Source organism: Rhinolophus ferrumequinum, chromosome 7 (genome assembly GCF_004115265.2).
Source record: "Rhinolophus ferrumequinum isolate MPI-CBG mRhiFer1 chromosome 7, mRhiFer1_v1.p, whole genome shotgun sequence".
In the NCBI taxonomy this organism is placed as follows: Eukaryota; Metazoa; Chordata; class Mammalia; order Chiroptera; family Rhinolophidae; genus Rhinolophus; species Rhinolophus ferrumequinum.
The window spans coordinates 52,293,650-52,312,935 of NC_046290.1; the positions used below are offsets into that span (position 1 = coordinate 52,293,650).

Sequence of the window (19,286 nt, forward strand, 5' to 3'; positions counted from 1 at the left end):
CTCGTTCTTGTCCCTGTACCACTACCTCCTTGCATGTCTCCTCTCAGCCCCAGTGGCTGATGGTGAAACAGGATCTTGGAGGGAAAATAAGTAAATAAAACAAAAGCCTGTGCAAATGTAAGGGGAAATTATGAGTGAGAAGTTTTACATTTCATACTCAGCCATCATTAGATACTCTGCTTTGTATGAGCTACATCTTCAGTAGAGTGAATATTCACCTGTAACCATTCGTCATGCTTCAAATAGAGTTTGGGCAGATTTTACCTAGTTTTCAATGGTCTGTCTCATGCTAGTCTTCCCAGAGCTCAGAATAATAAAATTACATTATGTTTTCCTTAAACAAAACCTTTTCCTAAACAAAACCTTTCACACAGCTTACCTTCGGAGGGTCTCAAAAATGTTACCCCTGTTGAGCCCAGGAACGGGCACTGCAGGTACTTAGTGATGTTTGTTGATTAAACGACTAATTAGCCCTCAGCAAGGTCCTAACTCTGGCCTGATGTCCTTCACAGTAATCCATTTATGGTAATCAGATTATTTACATTAGTAGAGACACCTACAGGAAGACTCTGTCATCTCCCTAATAAATATCAAATATTCATTAAGAAGACCAACTCCTGATGGCTGAGAAATTCTTTGCTAGTATACGAAGATTGAAGTAGGTGAGATCATCAACTGTCTACAAACATCATTCCCTTTACCTTGAATTGGGGGAGAGAGTGGGACAACGAAAAAAACAGCAAGATATTACTCTCTTCTAGCATACATTTAAAAAGAAAAATCAATAGCCAAGAAGCTGTAGGACAATATGGGTAAAATTTTTGGAAAACATATCTGAAGGCCTAAGATTGATAAGAGATACTAACATCTGTGTTGCCCCGGGCCCCAGTGGCAAGAAATGATACTGATTGTCAAATAGTGACAGTGAATATTAAGGAAAATTTATTACTCAGTTCTCCGCCACACTGGGACACAAAAATATTCAATTCAAATTAAGTTAGAATTTGCATTGTCTACAGTTTGTAAAATCATGGAACTTTTTGCCCCTACTTTACTAGATATAATAAAAGTATGCTTTTATTATTAGATTCATTGCAGTTAGTAATGTTCTCTGTAATCATTTAAAATAATTCAGAATATCAGTGCTTCGAAATTACTTTCCTTAAAGTTAAAATGTAGGAGGGAAAAGACACGTTCATGACTGACTGCACAAAGAGAGTCCAACAGAGTAAGTTGAAAACAGGACTTTGCGGTGTTCAGGTCATCCCCGAATACCTGACAATCCCAGCATGCTGCCTGTTGGTGTTTGATAAGAATGCATGGAGTGCAAGAACTACAACTTTACCTTTTTATTCATTTTTTAACTTCTTACCTTGAAAATTTTCAAATCAAGAGAAAAATGTCAGAATAAAAAAAAGTACAGATACACATCTAGAGTCACTAATAGTTAACATGTTTATCGTGTTTGTGTTCTCTCTCTTCTCTCTCCTCCCTTCTCCCCCAAATGAGGAAGGATCTGCACTTAAATAGCCTCAGTAAATGATCAAATTCAGGAAAATTTAACCGTAATAGAATGTTCTAAACTAGTACGTCGTCCAGACTCAATTTTTGCCAGGTGTCCCAGTAATGCCCTGGACAGCATTTGCCCCTTGATCCCGGATCTAATCCAAGTTCACATGTTGCTGGAACAGTGCTTCAGTTTTTCATTGTCTTTCATGATGTTAACATTTTTGAAGAATACAGGTTAAAGCTTCCTCACAATGCAAATGAGAAGTTATGCATTTTGAGCAAAAATGCTGAGTGCTGCTCCTTGACAGAGCATTACATTAGTGGATACGTGGTGTTGGTTTGTTCCAACACTGGTGATGGTAACTCTGATCACTCGGTTAAGGTGGTGTCTGCAGAGTTCCCTGTGTAATTAATAATTTTTGGTGTGCGTGCATGGGGGGCGGGGAAGGGAGTACTCTGACACTATTAATTGTTTCCTGATAAAGTCCAGCATCCATTCATGACCGTCACCTGATCAGTTATCACTGCTTTGGTCAAGAATGGTGACTTTCTAATTGTTCTATTCCTTTGCAGTTAGTAGTTGGAATTCCACTATAAAGGATGGTTTTCTCTTCCACCGTCTTTATATATTTATTTATGTATTTGTTTGGGAGCATCAGTAGGGACTTTGATTCAGTTGGCTATTACTTATCACTCTCATTTTCATGCTCATGCTGTCCCCACTATGCCCAGTGGGTGTCCCTTCAGTCCCCTGTGTTTGACTCAGCCCCATCAGTTTGTGGAGATCATTTGTTCTTTAGCCCTCAGTGTATCTATAATGAAGTTCTTCTTCATTCAAGTCACTGCCAACATGACAGATTTTATTCTTGCAGCAAATCATTTTTGGAGCGATTGCTGTGCCCCAGTTATTGATCGTACTCATGATCCAATGGGAAACCAGACAATTAAATCAGCCTTTACAATACCGTGCGTTATGATAGAGGGTACCATGACCAAGGCAAAGCTTTTTCCACACTGGGTCAGCTAAAGAAGGCTCCTGGGAAAAAATATATATCACCTCCTGGACCATTTGAATGGAAATAAGAGTGGAGAGAAGGCACAGTGTTCCAGGCTAAGGGAAACGCATATCTCTTTGAGGAATTCCCATCCCCTGGAGAGCCTGTCAGAAATACCAAGAACGGGGGCCTCATCTCAAACTATTAAATCAGGATCTCTGGGGGGAAGTCTAGAGTCCATACATTTTATTCTCTTCCATACATAGCTTCTAGAGAATTTGTCTCGAAGAATAGTGTCACATATCATGGAGCAAAACCCTTTAAAACTAAAATTTTAAATTATTAAAAACTAAAATTTTTAGTAATCCATTTTATTTTATAGGATTTTGAACTCAACAACGAACTGAAAATGAATGTCCTAAATTTGCTCGAAGAAGTTTTGCGAGACCCAGACCTTCTTCCCCAAGAAAGGAAAGCCACAGCAAATATCCTGAGGTAAAGGCAATTGCAGGTGCCTATTCATTACATTGGTCAATTTGTGCTATGTTCATAGAAAATAAGATCCTATCAAACCAGAAGGATACATCTTAGACTCCTGGGGGCAGCAAGGATTCTGTTCTCACTGGTAGAGTGTTACCTGTCACCTTTTTCCTGCTGCCTCAGGAAGATGTTAGACTGGGCAACACAACTTGTGTGCAGTGCGACTGCTCCTGTTTGTGTGGGCAGGCAGTGGTTTATTACAGAACCAAAAATGAAAGGGAGAAAGCCTTGACGATCCTCTCCTGCAAGCCCAGCAGGCATTAGCAGAGAGATTTGTTTTCCTCATGTGGTACTTTTTCATTATTCTGACTTCTAGTTCCCTCTTCATTTGCAACCTTCTTTCTTCCAAGCTCGGCTATATTGTTTCTTTGTGATCCAGAATGCTTGTGTGTGGAGGGGAGTCCATTATAGCTCAGTCCACCATGTTTTTGGAAGTCCCTCCCTGATGCAGCAAGGACAGATTTGGGTCTGTGATGTTTTAACAACTGCCCACAAGACATTCTTCGCCCCATTAGCTCCAGATCTCATCGCCAGCCCCTCCTTTGATCTAGGAGCAATTTGGGTTGAATTATACCCCCACTCCCCACAAAAAATATGTTGAACACCTACTCCGTAACTCAGAATGTGACTCTATTTGAAAATAGGGCCATTGTAGATGTAATTAGTTAAGGTGAAGTTGAAATGCAGTAGGATGGGCTCCTAATCCAGTATAACTGGTGTCCTTATAAAAAGACAGTCATGCGAAGACAGAGAGACAGAAAGAATGCCATGTGAAAATGGAGCAGAGGTTGGAGTCATGCAGCTGCAAACCAATGAATGCCAACGATTGCAGCCAAACCACCAAAAGTTAGGAAAAGGCAAGGGAGGATTCCTCCACAGGTTTCAGGAAACCTCGCCCTGCTGACCCTTGATTCTGGACGTCTAGCCTCCCAAACTCTAAGACAGTAAGTTTCTGTTGTTTGAAGCCACCTAGTCAGTGGTTCTTTGTTAGTGCAACCCTAGGAAACTAGGCCTTCATTTTTTTTTTCATTCTATGAAAATATCTCGGTAAATTTAAGGACTCTGTTATTATGCCTATTTTCAGATTTTAAAATTATAAATACATTTTCAGATAAAGCCTGGTTTCAGTGGATGAGTGGTTATGTCTGTGAGAGATGACTGTTCCTTTTCTCTTCATAGAAACACTTTATTATGCTCTTTGTATTTAAAACACTGCTATTTTAAAATCACATTCTAGAAGTTTGTGTCCCCAGACATTTGACTGGATAGTTGTCAGGGGAATGGAGGCATTCAGGCTGGGAGAGACTGTCAGGATTGGTGGATACGAAGTGTTAATGTTGCCATCCCCTCACAACACACCACACTAGGCATTACCAATCAATCATGAGAGCTCTTTGCCTGCACCAATAAATGCAGAATTCATTGACTTGACACTACCAGTTAATTGAAGTTGGCACTTAACATGATTCCTATTTACCATCCCAGGTTTTTATTATTCATCAGGCTTAAGATGTGCACATTCTCTTTGTTAAATAAATGACCTGAAAATTAGAGGTATGAGATCAAGAAGGAACAGAAATTTCAGTAAATGGCGCAGCCTGGGAGTGTAATTCTAGCAGAACCTGCCTGATTTTAACTTCTGCAGGACGTCACAGGTTTAAATCTTGGCTCAGCTACTTGCAGCTATCAAGTTTTTTATCCAGTCTAAACTGCAGTTTCCTTGTTTATAAAATGGGGCTAATAATATCTACACCATTGGGTTGTTGTGAAGAATACATGATGTAATTTGTATAGAGGTTAACACAATACCTGAAACATAATTAGCATTCACATGACTGCTATACTTGTTGTTATAATTAGTATTAGAAAGCACTGAGAGTAGCTCTTGGGAAAAAGAGTTTCTGCCATCAAAGTGATATGGCCCAAGTAAAACCAGGCTAACTCTTAGTCAAACTCAGCTTTCCTTGGGCTTCGTCACCTTGTCGATACAAAAGAGATTGTATTGTATACTTTAAATCAGGGGTGTCCAAACTTTTTTCAACGTTTTTCACCAAGGGCCATATTCGATAAAATACACAGACAGTCGGGCCACTCACTCAAGGTGAAGTATGTATTGCCTCACCTGGTTTATTTAAGTAAACTAAATATATTTTTGGAATTTGCTGCGGGCCAATAAAAAAATAGGCCACAGTTTGGACACCCCAGCTTTAAATGAATGAATTGTTTAGTATGTGATTTAAATCTTAATATAGCTGTTACAATAAAAAAAAATAGACTCACAGTCATAACCAACTTGCTGCTATTTTGTAAAAGAAAAAAAGTCAAAAACAAAAAAAAACAGTTTCACTGAGGGGGTGCCCCAGCTGCCCACCCAGAATTCTAGTCTCTTGCAAAGTCTTCCCAAAGCATTCTAAAAGTCCCAAGAAACGTATGCTCAGGAACAAACCCAGTCATTTTTCCTGCCTCGGCATCTTTATTCAAGCTCACTGCCCCCAGGCCACTTGAAGGAGAGACCTTATCAGTGTCACCACTGTTTCTGTGGAGAATGCTGCCTGCCAGTCTCCTGAAACCACCATTTCCCTGTCAAAAACCTCAGATAGATCCCACGGCTCCATCCCTGTGCCACCGGGCCTCCAGAGCAGCCTCACTCAACCCAGAGCCTCAGACTCTCCTTCAGCAACTGGTTCCTCATCCTTCACCATAAGAATTCAAAACCCACCCGCAGAGCCAAACAGGGCATAGTGTGACACCATCTATTCTCCCACCTCTGACTATCTTTCTTCCTGTGAAGCCAAAACAAAACAAGTCTTTATTTAGCCCTAAGCGTATCAATGAAAGCAGACAGATATAAGGGAAGTCACCAGCCCATTAGCTGAGCAGACAGCTAGACCCTGAGTCCCAGTTTGGGTCAGCTGGGTTTCTGAATCACTAACTTATCTGCCCAACAAGCCAGTGAATAGATGTGTACAAAAAATCCTGGTGCAGAAAAAATACCCTACTGATCCTTGTTCGAATTTCCCCTGCCAAGTAATTCACTCCATCCATGCTATCCTGACGAGTCCCTGCTCCGGCACATACAATTGTGATTATAGGAGAAATAAATGATACATTAAGTTTTTAGGGTTTTTGATAATTTGCCATATCACATACTTATGTTTATGTATGAAATTTATATTTTTAAAAATCATGTCCGAATGATTAGAAAGTGGAGTAGGAAGTAAGCCTAGATATAACCATCAACTGAAGGAACGCCATCCTTTGGAAATCTCTTTGTGGAAAAAAAATCATGGAGTACCTGACAAAGAAATAGAAATTAAAAGGATTATTTAACAACCTGACCATTATAAATATTTTCTTGTTGGTTCATTTCTTAATTTGGAAAACAAATAAAGGATTGTTCCCACCCAAAGCTAGGAGATTTTAGTATCCATGCATTTCTAGATATCTACTTTTTTTTTTCCCCCATGTGGCAGAGCCTAGGTAGCAATGGGCCCAAGTAAACCTAGAGAGAAGGAGAAATAGGATTGAGACAGCACAGGAAAGAGATGGTCTGGCAGGGCCCAGCAGGCAGATCAGCAGGCGATTAAACCATTCACAAGGTGAGGAGGAGCCAAATCTAGGGCAGGCCCTGAGTCTGGGGCAGGCCCTGCACAGGCACAAGCCAGACAGTTACAGGTGCACGCAAATAGCCCAGAGAGTGCAAACCACGCAAGGACCGAGGCCCGTTGCTCCTGGCTCTGATTTTTAAGACTACCTGATGTCTACAATTGAAGGAGGAATTTTCCAGTCACAGAACGTGGGTGATCCCATTTTTTAAATCTCGTGTTTCATTATAAAATATTAAACTGATCATACTGATTAATGGATATGAGGGAAACGCAGGATCAAAGCTTTAAGGTAGTCAGACTAGAGCAAATTCATCCTCTCTTGGAACTGGACCAGAGCGGTACAGGGGACTTCACATCTGAAGGGAACCTTTCTGAATATATCTCCCAGTGAATATGAGTTATGACTGTAAGATAAAAACATATCAGGTTGCAGTTAAATGTAGCCCTGACATTAGAGATTTATATGCATTCAAGTCATGTCACAGTGAGATGTTAACATAAAACGTGTATTTAAACATGGATTACACGAATACGGTAAAGTGAAAGCTTTCTGTGACGAGCCATCCCTGCCTCATACAGTCTCACAGGGGTTACTTTAAGCTTAACTGGCACAGGTAGTTTGTTGCCCTGTTTGTGAATAAAACCCTCTGCTCAAGACGTTTGTATTTCTAAAATATCAATCCCCTCCCCATATTGTCTGACTAGCTAGTTTCTGAATCTATGCAGTGTAGTGTGGGGTTTTTTTTGTAGACAACAAACATGCCACAAAATGAAAAGAAACAATAATTTCTTGGAATGTCAACTGGAATGAGTTAAGATCACAAAAAAGGTGACTGCCCCTCACCCCCCCGCAACCTCACAAAGCCCCAAGCAGTATCAATAGGCTCTTATGAAGAGAGAAAATGTTAAATAACTTAATGGGATCAGACTATATCTTGGAACATTAGGGTAAGATCATTGAGGAGAGTAACATTTGATAGAAGCTAACTAATTTCTTGACCATTTCTTTCCAAGGGAAGAATATTGTCCAGTCTCATAAAAAAAGATCTTTTCCATAAGTACACATAGTTTCGTGGCCACTGAGCTGTCTCCAGGAACCTAGACTACAGTGGAAAGAATGACATACATTTTAGGAAAGAGTCACATTATTCCTTGTGTGTAACCCATAAGTGTGATTTAACAATCTTTGGAGAAAGAGTTGTGTTTACTTATTTTTTCCTTACCTCAACCTGCCCTTTATCATATGAGGACAATTTTTTTCTGCTGACAAATGATATGGCTAATTGGTGACAAAAAGAGTGCCCCTCCTCTAATCTAAAAGGATTTTGCTCTCTGGGAAACAGCAGAGAGCCTTTGTAACAGAGGAAGAAGATAGAAAGGGAATTGATGTGTGTTCTATGCTGGACCCTTGAAGAGGTGCATCCCACAAGCCTGCTTAAGACAAGCAAGAATAACAGGAGAGCAGAATTGGACGAAAGCCTGGGCAAGTTTAGTCAATTTCTTTGAGCTTTTGTTTCCTGATCTGTAAAATGGAGACAATGATGCTTACTTTGAAGAGATTTTTTGATATAAGAGATTGTGTATGTCACATGCTTATTAGCAAATGCCTGGCATGTTGTGGGCATACAGTAACCCATGTCTGTTGCCGTAGTATTTTGGAGGGTGGTAGTTTTGTTTTCATCCATTCAAAGCACAACAGAATATCACATCGTTATTTCTTTTGAAACCGGCTTCCTCCAGCAGACAGGCTACATGGTTTGGGACTCTTTAAATATTTTAATACTTTTAATATGTGATTGTGCCTTCATTTTGGAAAACTGAAAATGCTTGGCTCAGATGGCAAGTTATATAATCATTATAATTCTGGACTCTGAACTTCTCTTGGATATGATATATCACTCCCACTCTGAAACCAGCACCCACTTCAGTATTAATTAACTTCGGGATTTATCCATTCATTCATCACTTAACAAAAGAAAACATCTATTGAGAGCTAAATAATGCCATGTGTGGGGCTACAGCACCGAATCTCAGGAAAGGCAACCTAGGAAGCAAAGGGAAAGAATTGACCTGCTGGCTTCTATCTCACGTTGTTCTTTGAATTCTTGCCACCTAGGAACTCCCCTGAGCTCCTGGGCTGCATAAGAGTGGGGTGGGGCCTGCTCCGTGTCAGCATGAGCAGGGAAGGGCCAGCGTGGGAAACAGAGGCTTACGGATGGAGCACTCAGGCCTGTTAGACTCCCTGACTGACAGTACTGCAGGGGTCCAAGTTCACAGCAGGGATCCCCTCCATAGCTTAGAGCACAGCAGCTCACCCTCAGGTTCACTTTGATGGTGGGTGTTTTATTTACAGCCTGGTATGTAACAAGTCAGCTCTCTTGATGATCTTCCTGTGCCTTTACCATGTGTGTTTTCTGTTTCCTTGACCACCTGTCTCCAGCTCACAGCCCCACAGCCTCCAGCTGGCAGCACAGCCTTGCAGACCCAAACGCTCCGACTTCTTTCCCAGGGAACACTGAACTGCGTTTTGTCATTTCGTGCCTGGCTTGCCTGTTTTCTTTTCATGAAGGATATTCTGATTTATATTATATATATGTATATATATTTTTTAGGGCTCTTTCACAAGATGATCAAGATGACATCCACCTAAAATTAGAGGATATCATTCAACTGGTAAGTTTGGCCATGGTCTTATCCAGCACAATTATGTGCAAACTACCTCTCAAAGGCAAGCAATATGCCTGTAACTGATAAATGAGTGCTTGGCCGTATGTATGACCCATGAAGCTTTGAGAGATGAATCAAATTTGGCCTGGGGTTGAACAGTTGGTCCATGATGTTAATGCTGGCTGAGAGTTCTGAGCTTTCTGCCATTCTCTTCATAGCTAGAATCTTTGATGGACTTCACACTTCAGCAACTGCAGTGAGCAGACAGGAGCCTTGCTCCTGTGTGTTTCATTCCCCCCAACCCCTCATCTCTTGCAGACGGACTGTCCGAAGGCTGAGTGCTTTGAGACCTTGTCAGCCATGGAGCTGGCTGAGCAGATTACCCTTCTGGACCACATCGTCTTCAGAAGCATTCCCTATGAGTGAGTGCTACCGTCACAGCAGCAGACCCACCTTAGGCAGGAATAACCCACTTAGAGTTGACATTATTCCTAAGGCAGATGAGTGTGCAGAGGGGTGATCCTTAGTCTTAAAATAGTTTGGTCCCACTGAATGTCTTGGTTCCAGTTTATGTTGGAAATACTGATTTGAGAATACTGGAGACTCTCAAGATGGTCACTCTTCTGTTTCAATATGTAGTATGATTACCACAGAACGTAAATTTCTTTTTACTCTCACATCATGCATTACAGAAACTTCAATACAGCTGTAACTGTGGTTCGCAAATTTCAGTGTTTCTAAAATCATTTGGGGAACTTGTTAAAAATATACTTTCCTAGATACCTCCCTCAGAGATTCTGATTCCGGTAGGTTTGAGGCCCAGAAACTGTATTTTCCATGAGAAGCCCAGATAATTCTGGGTGGTCCAAGACTTCAAAAAAGACTGACTGATCTTCAGTAAATTCTGTAAATTCTGCTCCCCACTTGCATAAATCAACAAGAGTAGCTGAGCATTGAGACCAGGGGCTCATCACACAGCCTTTAATTTCCTCATTCATAGAGTAAGGGGAGGCTGTTTACTCACCCCCTCGCCCCACCCCCACCCCAGCACCCCCAGCTGTTATATTCCGTAGCCTATAACAAGCAAGGCCTTTGTTTGGACAAGTGGCAACTGTTGACACATGTCCTCTGTGAACTAAAAACTAAATTGAAGATAAGGGAAGGACTAGACAAGAGTTATGAACATGTCATATCCTGCAAAGAGGACGTCTGTGAGGATGGAGGGTCAAATGCTGGTCAGATGGTAAGAGTTACAGCTCTGTCAGAGAGGCATCAGGCGCAGAGACAGACTTCTATGTATTTTATCTTCTTTCCCTCCTCCTATTCCAGTACTCATAGACCAATCCACAAACCTGAAAACAATAAAATAAAATAGGAATGTGGCCCATTGGTCATACCAGTGAACCCCGTGAGTATTCAAGGACTTGAGTTAGGAACCACAGTGCCTCTTCCCCGCTACTTGTGACTACCCTCCGGGGCAGAGAGGATTCCAGGGCAAGAAGAGCATGATCTCTGTGGAGGAGAAAGAGCAAAACCTGAACCTTTGTGGTGGCCCTTGGTGTGGTCTCTTCCTGAGACCCTCCCCACCTCTCCTCCCTGCCCCTTTGTGCCAGTGTGAACATCTACCAATTATTTTCATCCGTGCACCTGGTACAGCTTTATGTCCACAGCCTTGTGGGATGGGAGTAGTACCACTGACAGTAAGGGACAAAGAAACTTGCACAGGGACTCAGTCAATATTTCTGATTAAGAATATGTCAGAGTAATTTTATTTCAAGTTGGTTTTCTGGCTCTATAAAATAATTCCTATATGCTCTATCTTGATTGTCCATTGCTTGCGGGGAGCTGGTGCCCTGCTCATGGGGGAAGTGAAGGAGCAGGGATGTTATTTGGAAGACAGACCTTCCCCAGGCTGAGCGTCCACCACTGTAACAGCCTTCATCACATGTATGCAGCCCTCCCCACTGTGTACTGTGCTGGGCTCGGGGAAGGACAAGGGAAAGTCCCCGCCCATGGCACCGACATTTGCCTGGAGAATGTCAGAGCAAAATGGAGGAAACCATGCTGTTTGTTCTTGGTTAGCATTTTTGATAGTGGTGGATTTTTCGGACCTTCTACTAAGACTTACTTTTTTTTTAAGCGGATCCAAAAATAAATAAAAAAATAAAAATAAAATAATAAAAAGCTGATCCAAGGAAAATAGTCTTGGTTTCTCAGTTAGTACTTAACCTCTTTATTCCTCTTGTGTTGGTCATTGTTTTCCAACTTCAGAGAAGCCCTTATCACAATCCTAATAGGGACAAAGTTCAAACATTTATAAGAAAAAGCTGAAAACTGAAAAATTGTTTTGTTTTTGTTTTTGTTTTCTGCACTGAATGGTGAAATGCTAGAGTTGAGCTAAAATTCATCTGAGATGTTCCGTAGCACCAGGTGTTGGGCAATGTCAAGTTTAACGTATATAATATTAATAATAATTATTCATACCAATAACTGACCACTTAAAAAATTAATTGGTTTTCTATTTTGCTTTCTGCTTTCAGAGAGTTTCTTGGGCAGGGGTGGATGAAGCTGGATAAAAATGAAAAAACACCTTACATTATGAAAACCAGCCAACACTTCAATGATGTGAGTAACCATAAAAATAAAACCTTGGGCTCGTTACAGGAAGATGACTATCAGAGTCTTAAGACTCCTTCTCTAAAATAAAGCCACCCACATTTAAGGCAGAACTGATGGAACGGTAAAGACAAGATTCAATCTCCTCTACAAGCTCATAATGATGTCATCATTTCTAGATGTAAGAGGTTCACTTTTGCTCGTAAGTGCTCAGAAATGCACAGGGTGCGGCATTTTCTTATTTTCATCATACTCATCATTACGTCCTGGTCACAGATTGACTAGTTCTAGCAGAATGAGCTGAGTATCTATCTCACTGGCCCCTGGTGGTGCTGGTGACAGTAACATTGGGTTGTTGTAACTCCTCATCATCATTACTGATCATTCGGCCCAAATTACATTCCAGGGTTAAAAAGGACCTCTTTGGGCATAATTCCAGTGTTGCTGTGACTGTGTGCAATGGTGACCAGCTATCGGTCCATCTTCCGACTCTGCTTTTCTCCAGCAGCAAGATGGAGTTGCTTTATACCCACTAACTCTTAATTTGTTCTGTTCTAATGGTCTTAGTCTTATATAACCACAGATGTGGGAATGCCTTCAGGCCTTTCCAAGCAAAGGGAAGGCTTGCTTTGCAGTTCCACTAAACTATAGTAAAAGGAATAATGATAATTTAAAAAAAAAAAGACTACCAGAACCCTGTAGGTAAATTAATAAGTCATTTAGAAGCAAAATACAAAACAACAGTGTAGATTCCCAAGACAGTGCTTTTGCACAGGGTACTTGCAGAACGCTTAAATGCTGACTGGCATTATCACATAATGAGGATCAATGCCACTGCTGCCTAAAGGACAGGACACGTGACCCATCGAGGCCACTCTCTGAGAAGCAGAACACCTGCTGTGGGAAATAAGCCTCTATTGCCTGTGCCATACATGCACTTGGGGTATAATGGACATTCAAATCCTAGATTCAGTTCCCGACTACAGACCCACATGTCTCTACTTGGATGGCCACTTGCATTGCACCCTCAACAGGTTGTAAATGAACTTATCATCAGCACCCCAGACATGCCAAGCCCGCTTCTCCATCTTATTCTCTGTTCTCAGTCTCAGGTAATGACCTCACCATACATTCACTTGCCCAGCATGGAAACTAGTAGGTCATCTTTGACTCTTCCTTCTCCGTTACCTACCCTCAACCACCCAATGTGTAAGTGAACCCTAAATCTAGGTATGTCTCAAACCCTTTACCCCTCATTTTCCATTGCCATAACCTTGATTTGGTCTTTCATCCTTTCTCTCCAGGAGCTCCTACCTCACTCATTGCCCTTCCACCCACTACTCATGCAGTGTCACGGGAATAGCTTCTCTGAAAGGCAATCTAATTATATCACTTTCTTTGACAAAAATCTGTCAAAGTGACCTCCCTTCACCTTCCAGATATAGTTCCAACTGCTCCACCTGGTCTTTGGGAACCCTGCCCACGTCTCATCCTTGTCTCTCATGACCCCCTGGGCTCCTCAGATGGCTGCCAGATCCTCCATTATACCATGCCTTCCACCTCTGTCCCTGTGCAAATGTTCTTCTACTTTGATGGAAAGCAGTGGCTAACTTTTTCTCATCCTTTAGGACTCAGTGCAGCCACAACCTCATTCCAGAAGCCTCCTCTGTACTAGACATGAAGGCTGCCTCCATGTACTCAACACCCCCCAACCCCCCCTTAACCCCCCCCACACAGGCAGACTTGGCTTTGCATTTCACTGTGTGGCGTTACTTGTTTATGTCTGCTCACACACACACATTCCCACCTAGCTAGGCTCAGTCCCCTAAGGTCAGGGATGCTGATTTATTTGCCTTTCTGTTCCTAGCACCTAAAAGAATGCCTGGTTCATAGTATGTGCTCAATACAAAAAGATTTTTTAAATGAATATGCAGAATGGTAATTCTGAGGCACTGTGAGATCTTAAGTACCTAAGGAATCAAACAATGCTTGTATCCATCAGAGTTAACGTAGGGATATAAGATTAGACCACATATTCTTTTATCAGCAACCAATCCTATTGTGCTCTTTTCCTTTCCATAATCAAAGTGTTGAGCTTCTTAAGCTGTCTGTTTTTCTCCTGGCTTTAACTAACAGAATTATAGTACTTAGCCTTGAAACTGTAGGTCCTTCAAACTGCTGGTGGAAAAAACTTTAGCAAGATAAAAAGGAGAAAATGTTCTCTCTTTTCCTGCACCAGAGTGTTTCTGATTTGAGAGTTGATTAGGTTAGAAATGATTTGATTAAGGGTAATATAAAATGTTTTCTTTCTCTGTGATAATCGAGGCTTCTTAGAGTGGCTATTGGGGGGTGGGGGCAAGGAATGTGGAGAGGCCCCAAGAAGAGAAACCCATGATCTACAAAGATTGCCGTTCCTCAGGGGTTAGCTCATTCTATTCTGTTTCCTGGAAAATTCTTGGAAATAACTCCATCACAATTACTGATTAGTGAGACGTCATAAAAATGGCAGTGTCAGATGAGCCTCTTGAAATCTCCCCTGGAATTTACAACAAATTGAACAACTATAACTCCATAAAGGACTCCCAGCACAGCAGACAGGCAAGACGAAGAGGCTCACTACTGAAATCATGTAAAGGTGGGCAAATTGCACAAGCCGGGGAGGAGGGAAGGGAGAAGTGCGGAGACGGAGCCACAGGGCGCAGGACACAGACCTAGTTCAGTGCTCCAAGCTCGCTGCATCCCAGAAGTACCGCAGCTGTGGGAGAGGGAAGAACTCGGAATGCTAGGGCTCTACTTATGGCCCACAGGGCTGAGGGGACAGCATATAACACGGCTGAACCCAACGCTCACGGCAGAGACCTTGGAGCAAAGACTGAATCCTCAAGGCAGCCAGGGAAAAGAAGACAGTAACCTACAAAGGAAAGCCCATTAGATTATCATCAGCTTTTTCAGCAGAAACTCTACAAGCCAGTAGGGAGTGGAATCAAATATTCAAACTATTGAAAGAGAGAAATTATGAGCCAAGAATAATATATCCAGCAAAGATATCCTTTAGTTATGAAGGAGGAATAAAGACCTTTCCAGACATACAGAAGCTGAGGGAATGCACTACAAGAAATACTGAAGGAGGCTATTCGACCAGCATAAATAGGGATAATTTGTGACAACCAAAATATAAAAGAGGGAGAGTAAAGGCCTGAACCGGAATATGAGAATGGAGAAAGTAAGCATTCTGAAGTAAATGGAATACTCTAAATATGAAACTTTCTTTTACATAAACTTAACGGTAACCACTCAAAAAAAACTCCAGACCTGAAGAATATAACCTAATAAAAGAAGAAACAGAGACAAACATCATAGAATACCACCACACAGAAATAACAGACAATAGCAAAAAGGCAAAGAAACGATGGAGACACAGTCTTACCAGAAAACCAAAGATAGAATGATAGGAAATCCTTACATGTCAATAATCACCCTAAATTTAAATGGACTGAACTCACCGATAAAAAGGCACAGAGTAGCAGAGGGGATCAAAAAACTAAACCCAACCAAAAGCAAAAGTCTGGGACCAGATGGCTTCACTAGTGAATTCTACCAAACCTTTAAAGAGGAACTAATACCTGTCCTTCTCAAACTCTTCCAAAAAATTGAAGAAGAGACAATACTCCCTAATTCATTTCATGAGGCCAACATTACCCTGATATCAAAACCTGGTAAAGATAACACAAAAAAAGAAAATTACAGACCAATATTTCTGATGAATACAGATGCAAAAATCCTGAACAAAATACTAGCAAATTGAATGCAACAATGCATTAAAAAGATGATTCATCACGACCAAGTGGGGTTCATCCCAGGGGCACAAGAATGGTTCAACATATGCAAATCCATCAATGTGATACATATGTAAACAAAATAAAGGACAAAAATCATATCATTATATCAATTGATGCAGAAAAACCATTTGACAAGATACAACATCCATTTATGATTAAAACACTTAATAAAATAGGTATAGAAGGAAAATACCTTAACATAATATAGGCCATATATGACAAACCCTCAGCTAATATTATAATGAACAGTGAAAAACTGAAGTCCTTTGCTCTATGTTCAGGAACATGACACGGCTGTCCCCTCTGCTTTTCAACATCGTGTTGTGCTGGAAGTCCTCACCAGAGCAATCAGGCAAGAGAAAAAAATAAAAGGCATCCAAATTGGGAATGAAGAAGTTAAACTGTCACTCTTTGCAGATGACTTGATGCTATATATAGAAAACCCTAAAGACTCCATCAAAAAGCTATTAGAAACAATCAACGAATACAGTAAAGTTGCTGGCTACAAAATCAACGTACAAAAGTTCATTGCATTCCTATATACTAACAATGAAATCTCAGAAAAATAAAAAACAATTCCTTTTGCAATTACAACAAAAAGAATAAAATACCTAGGAATAAACTTAACCAAGGACGTGAAAGACCTACGTGCTGAAAACTATAAGACATTTTTAAAAGAAATTGAAGAAGACTCAAAGAAATGGAAAGACATTGCATGCTCATGCATTGGAAAAATCAACATAGTTAAAATGGCCATATTACCCAAAGCAATATACAGATTTAATGCAGTCCCCATCTGTATCCCAGTGGCATTTTTTAAAAGAAATAGTACAAAAAATCATCAGATTTGCATGGAACCACAAAAGACCCCGAATAGCCAAAGCAATCCTAAGGAAATCCTAAGAACAATGCTGGAGGTATCACACTCCCTGACTTTACCCTGTACTACAGGGCAACAATAATCAAAACAGCATGGTATTGGCAGAAAAACAGATACACAGACCAATGGAATATAATTGAGAACCCAGAAATAAACCCACATAAATTTGGACAGATAATTTTTGGCAAAGAAGCAAAAAACATACAATGGACAAAAGACAGCCTCTTCAATAAAATGGTGCTGGGAGAACTGGAAAGCCACGTGCAAAAGATTGAAACTGGACTGCTATCTGTCACCATGTACCAAAATTAATTCAAAATGGATCAAAGACCTAAGCATAAAACCTGAAACAATAAACTGCATAGAAGAAAATATACGTACTAAACTTATGGACCTTGGGTTCAAAGAGCATTTTATGAATTTGACTCCAAACGCAAGGGAAGTCAAAGCTAAAATAAATGAATGGGACTATATCAAACTTAAAAGCCTCTGCACAGCAAAAGAAACCATCGACAAAATAAAGAGACAACCACCTGAATGGGAGATTTTTGCAAATAGCGCCTCCAATAAGGGGCTAATATCCAAAATATATAAGGAATTCATACAACTCAACAACGAAAAAACAAACAACCCAATTGAAAAATGGGCAGAAGACCTGAAGAGACATTTTTCCAAAGAGGACCTACAAATGGCAAGTAGATATATGAAAAAAATGCTCAACATCACTAATCATCAGAGAAATGCAAATAAAAACCACAATGAGATATCACCTCACCCCAGTCAGAATGGCTATCATCAACAAGACAAATAGTAACAAGTGTTGGAGAGGCTGTGAAGAAAAAAGAACCCTCATACACTGTCTGTGGCAATGCAGATTGGTGCAGCCTCTATGGAAGGCAGTGTGGAGGGTCCTCAAATAATTAAAAATAAAATTACCATATGACCCAGCAATCCCTCTCCTAGGTATCTACCCCAAAAATCTGAAACATTTATTCATAAAGACAAGTGTGCTCCAATGTTCATTGCAGCTTTATTTGTGGTTCCCAAGACATGGAAACAACCAAAATGTCCTTCGATAGATGAATGGATAAAGAAGTGGTATATATACACAATGGAATACTATTCAACAGTAAGAAAAGATGAAATAGTTCCCTTTGTCACAACATGAATGGATCTTGAGATTATAATGCTAAGCGAAATAAGTCAGATAGATAAGTAGACAACCATATGATTTCACTGATATGTGGTATATAAATCTGAAAACAACAAAAGAACAAGACAAACAAATGAAGAAACAAAAATTCATAGACACAGACAATAGTTTAGTGGTTACCAGAGGGTAAGGGGGAAGGGGGAACTCTAGAAGAGGGTAAACGGGGTCCAATAGATGGTGATACAAAGACAACTGACTCTGGGTGGTGAACACACAATGTGATCTATAGATGATGCAATACAGAATTGTACACCTGAAATCTATGTAACTTTACTAACAATAAACTTGACTCCAATACACTTTAATTAAAAAAAAAAAAAATGACTGATTAACTCACCTCTGCTCCCACCAAGCTGATTCCAAACAATGTGTATCTTCACTCTGAGGATGAAGAGTTGTTCATTAGTTTGTTATTGTTACAGACTCTTATCTCTTCAGAAAGTTATCTAAACATGAAGGATGATCTCCACGTCCCTCTGCAGCCTGCGTTCCCGACATCTCTGTAGGTAACTCGGGTATTTGGCCTGATGCATTGCTTTGGCTCTTAGCCACCTCTCTTGGCTTTCCCATTGTCTCAGATGAGTAACCTGGTGGCCTCCCAGATAATGAATTACACAGATGTCAGCTCCCGTGCCAACGCAATTGAGAAGTGGGTGGCGGTGGCGGACATTTGCCGGTGCCTGCACAACTACAATGGGGTGCTGGAGATCACCTCAGCCTTAAACAGAAGTGCCATCTACAGGCTGAAGAAAACCTGGGCCAAGGTGTCCAAGCAGGTGAGCATCAGCCAGCTACCCGTCCCGCTGCCACCGAGAAGAGGAGAGGCAGGGAGACCTGAGCCAAGATAAATAGTACTAATTAGGAAATAATTAACTGAAATGAGCAGCTCACTTGCCAAAAGAAGATGTCAATGTGGGTAATTACTGTGTTCTTACCACTTAATTGATTCCACTCATGTGCATTTCTCAATGGTTAATTTAGAAAAGAAAATACAGCCCCACTCATTATAACATACTCAGGGAGAACCTCAAACAATGTGGTTGACAGATAGGAGTTGTCCCCTGAGTCATTTATAGAGAGGGCACATTGACGCCAAGTGACACAGTGATACCGAGTGAATCCATTCTTTCTCCCCCAAAGTAAGGGCGCAGATGCCTTCGGGCCAAACACCAGGGACCAAGGGCCTCCATATTCACCTCTTTCCTTGTCATTCATGTCGTCCCTTTAAAGTTTTGGCATGATGACTTATATGTGCAGAAAGAGAACTTTCTTAACTTTCTTTTCACTGGACTCAGCTTGCCCCTCCCTATCATTTTCATTCAGATCACTTCAAGATTCCCACGAAATCACAACTTCCCCTGCTTTTTCTCCTGGCCTTCTCTGTGGGTGTCGGTGGGTGTTGCGGAGGGCCCTTCCAGG

The 19,286-nt window shown here is 40.9% G+C and overlaps 1 protein-coding gene across 7 annotated transcripts in view; it reads left to right on the plus strand.

The window, feature by feature from the left end:
• Positions 1-19,286, plus strand: part of RASGRF2 (Ras protein specific guanine nucleotide releasing factor 2) — a 223,569-nt gene that overhangs the window by 194,142 nt on the left and 10,141 nt on the right. For all 7 annotated transcript variants that reach the window (XM_033110501.1, XM_033110502.1, XM_033110505.1 and 4 more), the window contains 5 exons: positions 2,887-2,999; positions 9,265-9,325; positions 9,638-9,741; positions 11,860-11,944; positions 18,446-18,643. In XM_033110501.1, coding sequence (XP_032966392.1) covers positions 2,887-2,999; positions 9,265-9,325; positions 9,638-9,741; positions 11,860-11,944; positions 18,446-18,643 — 561 coding nt within the window. The remainder of the gene's footprint in view (positions 1-2,886; positions 3,000-9,264; positions 9,326-9,637; positions 9,742-11,859; positions 11,945-18,445; positions 18,644-19,286) is intronic.